We start from the raw sequence: 13,630 nt of genomic DNA on the forward strand, positions 1-13,630 counted from the left end.
ATAGCTGGCCCTGCCAGAGGAGGAAAGGGCGGAGGAGAGTGGCAGAGGGGGTTAGAAAGGGCACCTGGCCTGCTGTCTGTGTGTGACAAAACTTCAGAAACCCCCCTCTTTTTCTCTGGACTCTCCTTTTGCTGAAGAGAATACAGAAATCACCTGCAGAGGAAGGTGCCCAGGGGCCACCATGTCCTGAACTGGCCTTTCTGCTTCCCCCAAGAGTGCGACAGACCTGGAGCTGGGAAGCTGCAAATGAAAGGGATCAAGGGGCCATCGAAGCGTGACACTGTCCCTGCAGCCTGCACCCAGCACCTCCGTGCACAGTGCCCGAGGGGCCCAGGGCCTGGAGCAGCTGCCTCCGGGGTCCAGCAGAGACAGACACCTTCTTCAGAAGGTCTTGAGAATGTGTGAGGACTCCAGGAAGCCACCACAGCGCTCTGTGCCTGGATAGCATGAATGAGGTCACACGTACAAAAACCCGTCAAGATGCTGCATGAAATGTCATGACAACAATCTAAACATTTACACAGATGCTCCTGGATGCACGATGAGATCATGTCCCCATAAACTAATCCTAATTTAAAAATCTTAAAAGTGCAGAATTCATCGACTACCCCTCACCTAGCACCCATCCTAGCCCAGCACCTTGGTACTCTGCAGACTCTCCGTCATCTCCCCTTGTGACCACAGGAGCGATGAGGGGGCTCTGGCTCCGTACCACCTCCCAGCATCGCGAGGGAGGACCATGAGGTACACTGCAGCACTGGAAGAGATCCAGATTCAAAGCGTAACTCCTGCCGCATGCTTGTGGCTCTGCACCACCATAAATTGAAAACCTTCAGTAGAGCCACACGGGCCTTCTGCGGCCACTGTTGCGCGGAGCTGGGCTCTCCAGACTCGATAGTCTGCACATAGTAGGGAACGTCTGCTTGCTCCCCGTGCTCAGCTGAACTAATGATTTCTGTTCTGTCTCTCTCTGGCTCCCCGCCCTTCCCCATGCAGGTCCTGGAGTGCCCACTGTGACCGTGCACAACGCTACAGACAGGAAAAGTAAGTGCCTGTGTCTTAACGTCTCCCTGAGATTCTGCAGAAAGGAAGCAAGAAAGCCAGAGAGTCCAACCCCCAGTGTTCTCACCAGAGACAGCCCAGCCAGGTCCCGAAGTTCAGAACAGACCTTGCTGATCCAATGTGATGAAGGTGGAGTTGACCCTAGGAGGGCTGGGCCTGGAGGTCTGAGAGAGTCAGGAGGGAGGCCAAGGCTGCATGGATTTGAACAGCCAGCCTCCAGGGACTTCTGACCGTCCTCCCCTGAGGCCCTGCCCTCGTGAGTGCCTGGAGGCATGCCTGTCCTTGTGGGACTCTTGCTGAGGATGGGCCAAGGACTCAGACCTCAGATGGCAAAGGGTGATCCGACCTCAGGGGCGTGAGGCTCAGGCTGAACTGACTCAGCAGGGCACTTGCTAAAACTGGGCAGTGCAGGCTACTGGCAGGGCAGAGGCCAAGGTCAAGGTCCATGGAGAGGACTCAGAGGAGCATCAGGAGTGCCACCAAGCAGGGTGTCTTTGCCAATTCGTGGAGCTTCCAGGGTCTGGGAGGAGCTCCTGGCAGTAGAGGAAACTGGCCCTGTCCTGCTCTTGACCCCACTTTTCCTGACCCCAAGAAGGCCCTGCCTTTCTCCCCACCTTCCTCCTTCCCACGGAGCCCTCAGACAATACCCAGCAGAAAGTCAGGCCAATAGCCAGTTTCTGGTTAAAACATCCAAAAGTGAGTAAAAGATGTGGGTAAAGAGAGCACTTAGAAAGCCATCTCAGAGAGGGTGACAATCTGCCAAGTCAGTAAATAACCTTGAGAAATTCAAGCATCCATGATGATAATACTGGAAATAAATTAATAGGTTATGATGCCATTTAGATGAAATAGAAAGTCAAAAGGGGCATCAGGATGGAAGGGAGCAAGTGGAAGAAGGTTCTGCAAGGCCTTTCTCAGCCCAGAGGGCGTGGGCTTGGGGTGAAGGTGCACCTGCTTCCAGGCCTTTCCTCCAGCCTTCTGGAGGACACTCGGGGGGCCTGGGAGGTTTGGGGATCTGGGACATACCTCTAAGGGGTCGATGTCCCCAGAAGGACTCCAGAGGGATTTTCTGGGCTTCCCCACCCAGCCCACCTTCTTCCTCTGGTGGTGCAGGGCAGAGCCAGGGGAGCCCTCCCGGAGGCTGGCTGCAGAGTGGGACTGCAGCTGCACCCCAAAACCTGTCATCTGTGGCTCCACCAGACACGCCCCTGTGACAGTGCTCTTAAAAATGCTCATTTGTAGATCTAGCTGTGATTTTCACTTTAAAAATCCAATCGTCGTCCACAGTGCCCACTGTGCATCTTGTCTCAGAATGCGCGCGCCGTGCATTTTCAATATCTGTTAGTCATTTCCTGACATTCTGTGGGTCTTTTCCTTTCTTAACAATTGATGGTCTGGTGAGATTTGAGCAGGGTGGTGGGTACCCCAACATACCTACCTTGCAGTTTCCTAGCTTTGCGGGACGCTACCCTGGGACCAGGGAGGACACAGGACCCTATGAACTGATCTGTAACCCCCTGTGGCCCATTAATCATGTCAACTTTAAATGTTCCTTCTAAAACCTGTGGCCTGGTAAAAGACACCCACGCTCTCTAGGCTTTGGAACCTATGGCATCGCTCCTACTGCAAGGGCCACTCACTGAAATGCTTTTACCTACTTCTTTCAGGGGCGGGGGGATCCTCTTATCAATGTACGCAGGTCAAGGGTTGCCATAGCACCTACTTTTTGAGGCGGTATTTTGACTTTTGAGCCACTTTCCAGCCAGCTGTGACTCCCTTCAGGAGTCCTGAAGCCCAGGGAGCGTATCTGGGGAGTGGCCCTGGGGGTCAAGCCAGCCTAGTTTCCAAGGTCAGTTGTGAATGACAGTGAAGCCGACCTGTACCTGGGATATGTGTTGCCCTCACTTAGAAGCATTTATTTATTTCGTTTATATAAGTAAAGTTATATGTGCAGGGTGGGGTGCAGTGCTCTGGAAGGGGGTTCACGTAAAAACTTACCAGCTGCCCAGCAAGGGCAGTATAGGAATGCTCTTGAAATCCTTGTACATTTTATTAACCGGGAAACCAAACAATGGCTCCTTTTCACTTGTTGGGCTGCCGGGCTGCATGAACCAATCCATCCAACCAGTACCCTCAGAAGAGAGCCTGGCTCTCAGCGGAGTTCCACAGTGGCACTCCATAAATAGAGAGACATCTTCACGGAGCAGTGACTGTATGCATTTGAGCTGTCACTTTTACGACTGTGACTCTCGGAGGCAGAGAAAGGACCTGATGGGATGAGAAGTAAGAAGCCCTGTGCGCACAGACAAGGTTGGTGGGACACGCCAGCCTTCGTTCTTCTTGGTTTCGCAGACAGAAGAGAAAGAAGAATAGAATTCCCTCCAAACTTAACAGTGGCACAGCTGGGCTCTGTCTCAGCAAAGCACTGATGAGCAGAGCCCTGGCGGCAGGGATGCCACACTGCAGTGTGCAGAGCCCTCTGAGCACAAGTGGGGGGCAGGCCCAGGCCCACGGCCACCCTGCACTCGTCTCCTAAGCCTGTTGCCAGCTCTGCGGTGCCTTCATGCTGCCCTTGGCCTCCTCCGTGCCGGGGCGACTCAGGCTCCTCAAGGATCAGCCCCAGTGTGATCAGGTGTGGCTGCCCTGGTGGCAGCATCTCCCTCAGGAGGAGAATAGGGGCTCAGTCTCCACCACATCAGACTCTGCAGTTTAGGGCCAGGAAGACACCCCAGCACCCGCTCTTCCCACCTTGTGCAGTAGCTGAGCCCCACCCTCCGCCTTCCTCCTGCAGGCTGGCACAGTGCAGCTGCAAGAAGGCTTCTCATAAGACACAAACACCCCTCTGGTGCTGAGCATTGCACTTGGCAGTGTCACCAGGAGAACCAGAACAGCCATGGCTCATGCTACTGTAGGCTTATCGGCTTATCTTCTGAGTGATACTCAGAGGCTGTGGGGCCCTGGGCAGTTGCCGGCGCATATGTGGCTGGCAGCCCTCATCCAAGGGCTCCAGACTGGATGGGGGCCAAGGGTAAGGACAGGTGGGAGCTTCTGTGCCGCCATCGTCCCGTTAGGCTGACCTCCTGCAGTGCCCCAGGGCTTCCCGCCTCATCCTATTGCCCACAGCTTGGTATGGGCCAGGCCTGTCTGCAGAGAATGCTGAGCAGCATCTCTTACCTGGGTCCCTTCCATCTCAGGATTTTTTGCTAAGTGAGAGCAGCCACAGGAATCGCTGCTGCCATACCAGCAGCCTAGGGTGCAAGGTCCCCAGGGGGCTGTCACAGAGTGCCACACACTGGGCATCATAAACCACAGACGTTCATTGTCTCCAATCCTGGCCGCTGGAGTCTGCCATCCTGGGCAGCAGGGCTAGTCCCTACTGACCCTGGGGGGGGACTGTTCCAGGCCCTCTCCCCCCTGGTGACTTTCTGGCAGTCTTTGGTGCTCCTTGGCTGGTCCTTGTCTGACCTCACTTTGCGCTTTCCCTTCACGTCCGTCCTGTGTCTCTGCCCAGCTTTCCTTACTGTAAGAGTGAGGTCACACTGGATGGGACCCTCCCTGGTGACCTCATCTTAACCTGATCGTCTGCAAGGCCCTGTTGGCAGGTCAGGGCACAGTCACAGGCTCCAGGAGCTAGGACTCCAACGTCGTTGGGGGGACACGATTCAACCCACGACTCATGACAACACAGGGCTTCTACTCCACGCCCGCCACGGCCAGTTCCCACGCTGGGCTCTCCTGGACGAGCCTGGGTGCAAGCCTGCCTCCCTCCCTTTGTGTGGAAGTGTGCAGGTGGACTTCGTCACTTCCGCCAGAACCCCGTCACACGGGTGCCCTGGACACACGAGAAGCTGCGCGCCCAGGGATAAGGACACCAGAGGCCCAGGGGTGGGGAGGAGAGTGAGGACAGCCGGGCCTGAGGGGTGTGCCCAGAGTGTCCCCCGTTTGTCTGGCTCCCTGTGGTCTGAGGGTCTCTCCTGGTCCTTCTCTCCTGCAGGCCAGGCAGGCTTTCTCCAAAAGCACCAGGAGGAGCAGACAGGAAGCTCCCGTGTGGCCCACGGAGAGGGACACACACTCAAGGAGGGCTCTCCAGCTGAAGCTCGAGGGCCCGAGGGTGGAGCAGGAGGAAGCAGGGCTTCGAAGGCAGAGACGCGGTTCCTACACTGCGGAGTGTAGGGTCTGCTCCAGGCAGAGAAGCAAGAGACAAAGTGGCGCATGGCAAAGCGTCTCATCCCCACGGCCCTCCTTGCCCCTGTGATAAGCCACGGCGGGCGGGCGGGCGGGCGGGCCAAGCTGAGCAGCTCCGCCTACGTACGGATGAGCAATGGAGGTCTGAGCGGCAAGACGGTGGGGACCCTGTTCCTCCCGGAACTCCAACGGCTCAAGGCGAGGAAGGAGAGAGAGTTGAAGAGAGGAGAGGCGCGAAGGAAGGAAGGAAGGGACAGCCAGAGGCCACCTCGCAGACGCTCCAGGGGCTGAGACTGCGAGAAGACCATTTCGGTGTTAGCTCCCGTCGCTCAGTTCCCCTCCACTGCAGGTGCAGGGCCGGTCCCAGTGCGGCCCTGGGAGATGGCGGGACCTGTAGGTGGTCACTGGAGCAGGACACTAACCCTGGGGCCCCAGGTTTGCCCCCCGCTTCCTTCTGCCTCACCTCAGGATCCCCACCTGCAGGAGCAGACCTGGGGCCACCTGGAAGTGAGAACCCAGGGCTGCAGCCCCCGTGAAGCGCCAAACCCAGCACTCTGAGTTCCGGCCCCAGGTACTCTCTGGGTGAGGTGACTCCCGTCTTGCCCAGCTGCGACGCCTGGTGGACAAATGCCCTGTTTTCATTTTGTCCGTCACACTGGTCCCGGCGAGGAGGCCGGAGGCTGATGTGCTGGGCCCTGCTGGCAGCAGCAGCCTCTTATCTGTGGGGTGGCTGGGCTGCAGCAGGACCTCGTCACAGCCTCTGTGGCGGGTGAGGGGCCCACAGCGGGGTTGGCGTCCACCTCAGACGGGCCAGTGCTTCACAGACCAGCCGCGGGCCTCAGGAGGTCAGGTCAGTCGCACTCCTTCATGACTGCAAAGCCACTGCAGGGACTCCAGGAGCAACGGGGAGGCGGACAGTGGGCAGCCAGCCGCTCACCCCCGTGGCTCTGCACCATTGTCTGCACTCTCTGTCCCCGTGAATATCCAGTGAATGCTCCCCGTGGAGAGCCGAGACAGTGGAGGGCCGAGACAGGGGAGGTCCCAGGGAGGGTGGCACGAGCTGCCACCAGTGTCTGCAAGCACGCGATCTGGCCTGGGGCTGTCTTCAGCTGGGCCACCTCAGCACATTCGTCCTCACCATGGAACGCGGGTGAGGGTCCAAGTGCCCACAGTGAGCAAGCTGTGGAGTCCTTTCCAACCCAGGCGGTGTGGCTCCAGCAGAGACCGTCCTTCCAGTCGCAGGTGGAGCCTCCCTAATCCCAAAATCCAAAATCGCCCATGCTCCAGAGACATGAAGGTTTTGAGCACCAACAGGAAGACACACACGGAGAATTCCGTGCTGACCTTGGTGCGGGGTCTCAGCCAGAGCACACGCCATCTGACGCAAATACCCTTGAAGGTTACCTGCCGGACGCCTGCACCAGGCCACTGGGAAACCCGAATGGATTTGGTGTTCAGCCTTGGGTGCCACACCGAGACATCTCAGCACGGCCACACATTTCAGGGAGGGATGCTCAACCTAGAGCCACCATCTGCTCAGCTGCCCAGACCTCAAGCCCCAGGAGCCCTGGCTTCCCGTCATTGTCACCAGGTAGCACAGGCACAGTGAACGCCACTGCTCCAAAACCGTTCCCAGTTCAGCCCAGCCCTGGTGAGGGTGCTGGGGCCACGTGGCATGTGCCCTCACCAATTGGGATCAGGACATGCAGAGCAGCAGGGCTCTGTCCTGGGTTGGGAAGGCACCTCTGACCACCCTGAGGGGCTGAGCTGCAGAGAGCAGGGTCCAGGTGGCTACAGCTGGACAGTGTGACAATGAGCAAGCTCCTGGACTGCAGAAGAAGCCACAACAGGGACAGCGAAGAGGACAGACACCATCAGGACCCACGTGCCTGACACCAGGGAGGCCCTGGAAGGCTGGGCTGTGCGCACCATCGGGGCAGGTGGCTCTGCTGTGGAGGGGAAATCACTGTTGCAGAATGCCTGTCCTTTCTCCCTCTCCCACCCTGACCCTGAACCTCCCTGGGAATATTTGACTTTTTCCCCTTTAGAAAATCTTATCTACAAACAGAGCCTGCGGTGTTCACAGATGTGACTCTGAATTATTTAAAAGCTGTTTCCTTAAGGATGTAATTATGGCTGGGCAAAGCACGTTCAGTTGGTGCCTGAGCATGCAAACAACCTGGGCGTGGGGTAGAAAATCCTCACAAGCACGTCTAACACGGGCGTGTGACAGCTGGATCCTGGTGGCTCAAGGTGCAGGACTTTTGCAGACACACAGAGGGATTCCTGGGTCGGTTCCACAGCTTCCGTGAGAAAGGTGCAAGGCCTGGGGTGATGTTAGGATGGTCCACGACAAGACCCACGGTGTCTAAACTCTAGGCCGCCTGGCCACCGAGCCCTGTGGCATGGAAGACAGGTTCCTCTCTCCGTCTCCTCTGGTTTTTACAGCAGCAAACCCAGCTCCCACTGCAGATGGCACCAGGCAGCTCTGTGAACCTCCTCGGGTGCTGAGTGCCCCGTGCCTCTCTCCCTCAACCTCCCGGCCTCCTGCGTGCTTCCTGAGTGACGCCCACCAGGCTGTCAGGACTCTGCTCATGCCACCGCCTCTCTCAAGATGAGGGGACATGCACCCAGCATGCAATTATGAAGGGCCCACGAGTGTTGCTCAGCAGCCCGGCTGCTGCCTGTAGGACCCGGAGTGACAGTCAGGTCTGGGCACCATGTGTCAGTGGGTAGGAGGGCTGGGCACTGCCGCAAGGAAGGGCTGCCAGGCCACTGCCCAGGGGAGAGATGAGGGTATGACCCCCAGGTCAGCTGGTGGTGAACTGCTCTTTTCTGACCCTAGAGAAAGAGGGGAAAGGAGACTTAAGAGCTACCTTGTCCCTGCTCTCCAGGGAGAGGGTGACCTCTGCCGACCATGCAAAGTGTCTTGGAGTCTTCCTATGGTCTCTGCCATCAAAACATGGCCCTTCCCTGGTCTGAGCAGAGATGAATGGACAGGTCTTCCTGGTATCCCAGCAGCAGGCCAGCTGGATGCCTCCTCCTGCCAGGTCTGTCCACAAGAGAGGGGCCAAGGGATTTCCAGCTTGTGGACCAGCAGGGTGGAGTCCTGACTCAGAAGAGTGGCCCGCCTAACCAGCCACAGCCACGGTGCTGTTCCTGAGGACAGGGGCAAACGCTCACAGGGTTTCCAAATGCAGAGCAAGGAACCGACTCCAAGCCTGTGGCTCTAAATGCAGCCCAGATGCCGGATTGAAGCTGGGGTCCAGGTGCATCTGTTAAGTTCCATCTGAGGAACTGGAGTGTTCCAATGCTTTAAGAAGCGGTGAGATGGCCAAAGAAGCCTTACTGCAAAGGGGCATTCATGCGAGGACCCTTGCCAAGACTCACCCCATGCAGAGGTGGACTGAGTCGAGAGTCCACAGACACCTTGCCCATGAGTGCCCTCACACAATGCCCATGAGTCCCCTCACACAATGCCCATGAGTCCCCTCACACCTTGCCCATGAGTACCCTCACACCTTGTCCATGAGTCCCCTCACACCTTGTCCATGAGTCCCCTCACACAATGCCCATGAGTCCCCTCACACAATGCCCATGAGTCCCCTCACACAATGCCCATGAGTCCCTCACACAATGCCCATGAGTCCCCTCACACCTTGTCCATGAGTCCCCTCACACAATGCCCATGAGTCCCTCACACAATGCCCATGAGTCCCCTCACACCTTGCCCATGAGTCCCCTCACACCTTGCCCATGAGTCCTCTCACACAATGCCCATGAGTCCCCTCACACCTTGTCCATGAGTCCCCTCACACCTTGTCCATGAGTCCCCTCACACAATGCCCATGAGTCCCTCACACAATGCCCATGAGTCCCCTCACACCTTGCCCATGAGTCCCCTCACACAATGCCCATGAGTCCCTCACACAATGCCCATGAGTCCCTCACACCTTGCCCATGAGTCCCCTCACACCTTGTCCATGAGTCCCTCACACAATGCCCATGAGTCCCTCACACAATGCCCATGAGTCCCTCACACAATGCCCATGAGTCCCCTCACACCTTGTCCATGAGTCCCCTCACACAATGCCCATGAGTCCCTCACACAATGCCCATGAGTCCCCTCACACCTTGTCCATGAGTCCCCTCACACAATGCCCATGAGTCCCCTCACACAATGCCCATGAGTCCCCTCACACCTTGCCCATGAGTCCCCTCACACCTTGCCCATGAGTCCCCTCACACCTTGCCCATGAGTCCCCTCACACAATGCCCATGAGTCCCTCACACAATGCCCATGAGTCCCCTCACACAATGCCCATGAGTCCCTCACACCTTGCCCATGAGTCCCCTCACACAATGCCCATGAGTCCCCTCACACCTTGCCCATGAGTCCCCTCACACAATGCCCATGAGTCCCCTCACACAATGCCCATGAGTCCCCTCACACCTTGCCCATGAGTCCCCTCACACCTTGCCCATGAGTCCCCTCACACAATGCCCATGAGTCCCCTCACACCTTGCCCATGAGTCCCCTCACACTTTGCCCATGAGTCCTCTCACACAATGCCCATGAGTCCCCTCACACCTTGCCCATGAGTCCCCTCACACCTTGCCCATGAGTCCCCTCACACAATGCCCATGAGTCCCTCACACAATGCCCATGAGTCCCCTCACACAATGCCCATGAGTCCCCTCACACCTTGCCCATGAGTCCCCTCACACCTTGCCCATGAGTCCCCTCACACCTTGCCCATGAGTCCCCTCACACAATGCCCATGAGTCCCCTCACACAATGCCCATGAGTCCCCTCACACAACTCTGTGTTGTCACCCAAAGTTCTTCCTCAGTGAAGAGCTTCATTTTCAGCATCTAGCAGAGACATTTTCATTTTTTGTCTATGTCGATGGACACAATATCTTTATTTATTTATTTTCATGTGGTGCCGAGGATCCAACCAGTTGCCTCTCACGTGCGAGGCAGGCGCTCTACCCCTGAGCTGCTGCCCCAGCCCCAAGACATTTTCACTTCAAAACAAAACCATTGCATGGTCCTGTGGCGTGTCAGTGTCCTCACGGTGGCGTTTCCTGAAGCTCTTCTTTACCAGTCAAACGTTGGACATCCTTCCTTTGACTCCTCATGCTGACACTTCCTTCCCACTGCTGGTCCCCAGAATTCCGTCCTGATGTCACATAGGCTTGAAGGTCTTTTAAACGTTTTTTGATTTTCCGTGACCACGAGACCAATTATTTCAATCACCGGTGGTTCACATCAAAACCACGGAGCACGCTGCACCTCGGTGGTTGTTGGGTATGAAGGGCAATGGTCGCTTTCACGTGTGGCTCTTCTTTGTCCCCTGCTGGCTCATGCACAATCGGGAGATTTTCCTAATTTCTAGAATAAGCATCAGAAACAACACGCTCCTATTCTCCGGCTTCTTTGCCAGTTGCTTCCTCAGAACAGGTGAGAGGCTGTGAGCAGGAGACGGGGAGCCCTGTATGGCTGTGCTCCTCTCCTGGAGCCCTCTCCTGGCCACGTGCAAGAACAGGCAGGCCGTCACCCTGAAGGCTTATTCTTGGTGATCTACGGGCATTTGGCCCAGTTAGATGCCCTGGCACTTTTATTAAAGTCGACTGTGTTGCCAGAGGGTGCCTGCCCATCACTGGGGCTTCTCTGCCAGCCTCAGTGGTCCAAGTCCTTTGTATGGAGCTCACCTGCCCACAAAAGGCACAGGGACAGGTGAGTGGCTCAGAGGCCTGCCTGTCCACCTGAGGCACGTGAGGCCAGGATGAAGGGACATGGGACGAGGTGGTCCTGGAGTTCACCCAGCCCCGTTCCTTCTCAGCACATTTGCTGACAGACACGTGGCTGCGGAGGCCTGGGAACCAACCCAGGAACCCCTCTGTGTGTCTGCAAAAGTCCTGCTGACCCCTGGGTGCACACACACAGGCTTCCAGCAGGGAGAGTGACAATCAGGCCTGCGTGTAGCTGCATTAAAGACCTCAGCTCAGCATCTTTGGCGGGCGACCTGGCATTTGGCCAATCACAGGTAGGGATCAAGCAAGCACTCAAGGGGGCCACACCCCCCCAGAGGCGCCTGCAGGGCCTCTTTCTCCACTCCAGGGCACACCAGAGGGGGCTGCAAGCCTTGCTGCTTGTGGGCAGCTCTCTCAGGGACTTGAGGAGCCTGCAGGTTGGTCAGTGTGACAACCGCTGCACCACCCCCAGTGGGCACTCTGTTGTCCAGGTGTGGGGGACGTGCACACAGTCACTTCAGTGCACATGCCTCACATGCCTTGCATGAAGCTGGAGGACCACAGGTAAAGTTTACTCCCCTGGACCCTACCCTTGGGGTCTCAAATCAGGCCAGGGGAAGAAAAGGACAAGAAATTTGGAAAATGACAGCTAGCACTCAAATTGTCACTCTGAGTCCAGCAGCTAACCCTTCAGAGTCTAGAGCAAGGAGGCATCCCACTGAGGTGGCAAGTCTGAAAACCCCTCGCTAGTGCCGGCCCAGATCTGGACTTCGGGTACAACAGACTGTGCAGCCTGGGGTGGGCGGACCACTGTGTGGGAAGAGCAAGCCCAGGAAGGGCAGCACACCAGGAAGCAAGCATCAGGAAAATGGCAGGAGACCTGCCCAGAGAGCGGCAGGCGAGGTCACACCAGCGCACGGGGAGTGGGGCATGAATCCCTGCACGACCCGCTTCCCGCAGTCCCTGGGGGAGAGAAGGAACGGGCCTCACCCCGTTAGGGCAACTGTCTGTTGGTTTCCTTAGGATCTGGTCACCTCTTTTCCAGAATTGAGCACAGAGCCCAGGGCCATTTGGAAGTGTCTCGGAGCAGGCCAGGGCCGCGTGGGAGGGGGGGAAGCAGCCCTCGTGAGCAGGCATTTGTCTCTGCGGGCTCACTGTGTCCAGATCTGATAATAGCTAATTCCACCAAATATTAGAGGGGCTCACATTTAATTAAGGAGTGGCCATTTGTATGCTCCAGACTGGAGGTCCCCACTGCCCGGAGTCAAAGGAAGAGTCCTTCAGGGAATATGCCAATCTTTTCTCATTTCTCTGCAGGGCTCCTGCCCTCTTTGAATGCAATTATGGGAACAAATAAAATGGCTTAACTCAACTCCCCTGTGACACAGTCAGCTCTCTGCTGATAAAACCAGTTGTGTGGGCAATCATTAAATGAGAAATCTAATATTTAACTAAATTTAATAGTCTGTTGCTTTGGTGCTCTTCTGTGAAGGGTGGGATTTAATAGAGAGGAGCGAGCTATTCACATGCAGCTGTGCTGTCAGTGAGCGGTGAGAGCACCGAGTGCCCCACGTGAAGCCAGAACTCCCAGGCCTCAGAGACCAGTGACAGGCACTTGGCAGGTCCCCAGTAGCCCTGGGCAGGCCTCACTCAGGCCTCAAACATTACACACTGAGTAGGAAACTTCTGCTTCTGACCGGCCTGGGAGGTGGCTGAGTGATGCCAGGAACATCTCGCCCAAAGGCATCAGTGAGGAAGAAGAGTGTACTTCCATGAACTGGGAGAGGGTCTGGCCCTGCTCATTTTGCAATGTAGTGACCCAGAGCAGGCCTGGCCACCAGGACACCTCTCCAGCCCAGGCCCTGCAGGTGCCCAGCTGCAAAAACTGGCTGAAAGCAAGTGACTCACCTTCTAATTTGCTAATTGCACTAATCTTCATGAGCTCACATTTTTACAGTGGGCCCCACATTTGTACACCCCATATCCCTCACCTGCTGCCCATCTGAGCCACTCCTGTAGGCAGGCAGAGTGGTAAAGAGATAAAGGTTCTCCCAAGGTCCTAGTGGACCTCCAGTGACCTGGACCTTTGAGATGACCTGGTAAGAGCCAAGCACTGGTCTGCAAATTGCCTGGGTCTGGTCACATCAGAGAGCCACAGCACTGATTGGGTAGTTAGTCTCTCAAGCACAGGAAGCCGTCTGTGAGCCCAGTGAACATTTGCTTTGCTTAGTGTTGTTGGAGTTAGGCGTGGAGCAGGGATCGACCATCCAGCCTCAGTTTCCTTGACTCTTGCCACTTGACAGTCTGAACACCAGGTACCCCTGAGGACCTTGGGCTTTCTGGACACCAGGAGGACCTCTCAGTGTGTTTGGTGTCCCATTGCAAAGCGTTGCCTGTGGAGCGTTACTGTCCATGTGTAGAGTCATCCAAGCTAGGGTCTCAAAGTCCAGATAGCTTTTTTTTAATCTTTATTTTATTTTTATATGGTGCTGAGAATCGAACCCCGTGCCTCATGCGTGCCAGGCGAGTGCACTACCACTTGAGCCACAACCCCAGCCCCCAGATAGCTTTGTACTTAAGAAATCTGAAGTGATTTTGCAGGGAGAAAATATAATGAAGACCAC

At 56.4% G+C, this 13,630-nt stretch overlaps 1 protein-coding gene across 4 annotated transcripts in view; it reads left to right on the top strand.

The window, feature by feature from the left end:
- Dpp6 (dipeptidyl peptidase like 6) overlaps positions 1 to 13,630 on the top strand; it is a 734,784-nt gene that overhangs the window by 701,324 nt on the left and 19,830 nt on the right. For all 4 annotated transcript variants that reach the window (XM_046455142.2, XM_046455141.2, XM_046455143.2 and 1 more), the window contains exon 17: positions 997 to 1,044. In XM_046455142.2, coding sequence (XP_046311098.1) covers positions 997 to 1,044 — 48 coding nt within the window. The remainder of the gene's footprint in view (positions 1 to 996; positions 1,045 to 13,630) is intronic.

This window comes from Marmota monax, unplaced genomic scaffold, assembly GCF_021218885.2.
Source record: "Marmota monax isolate L192 unplaced genomic scaffold, Marmota_monax_Labrador192_F-V1.1 WCK01_AAM20220418_F8-fsc00226, whole genome shotgun sequence".
NCBI lineage: Eukaryota > Metazoa > Chordata > Mammalia > Rodentia > Sciuridae > Marmota > Marmota monax.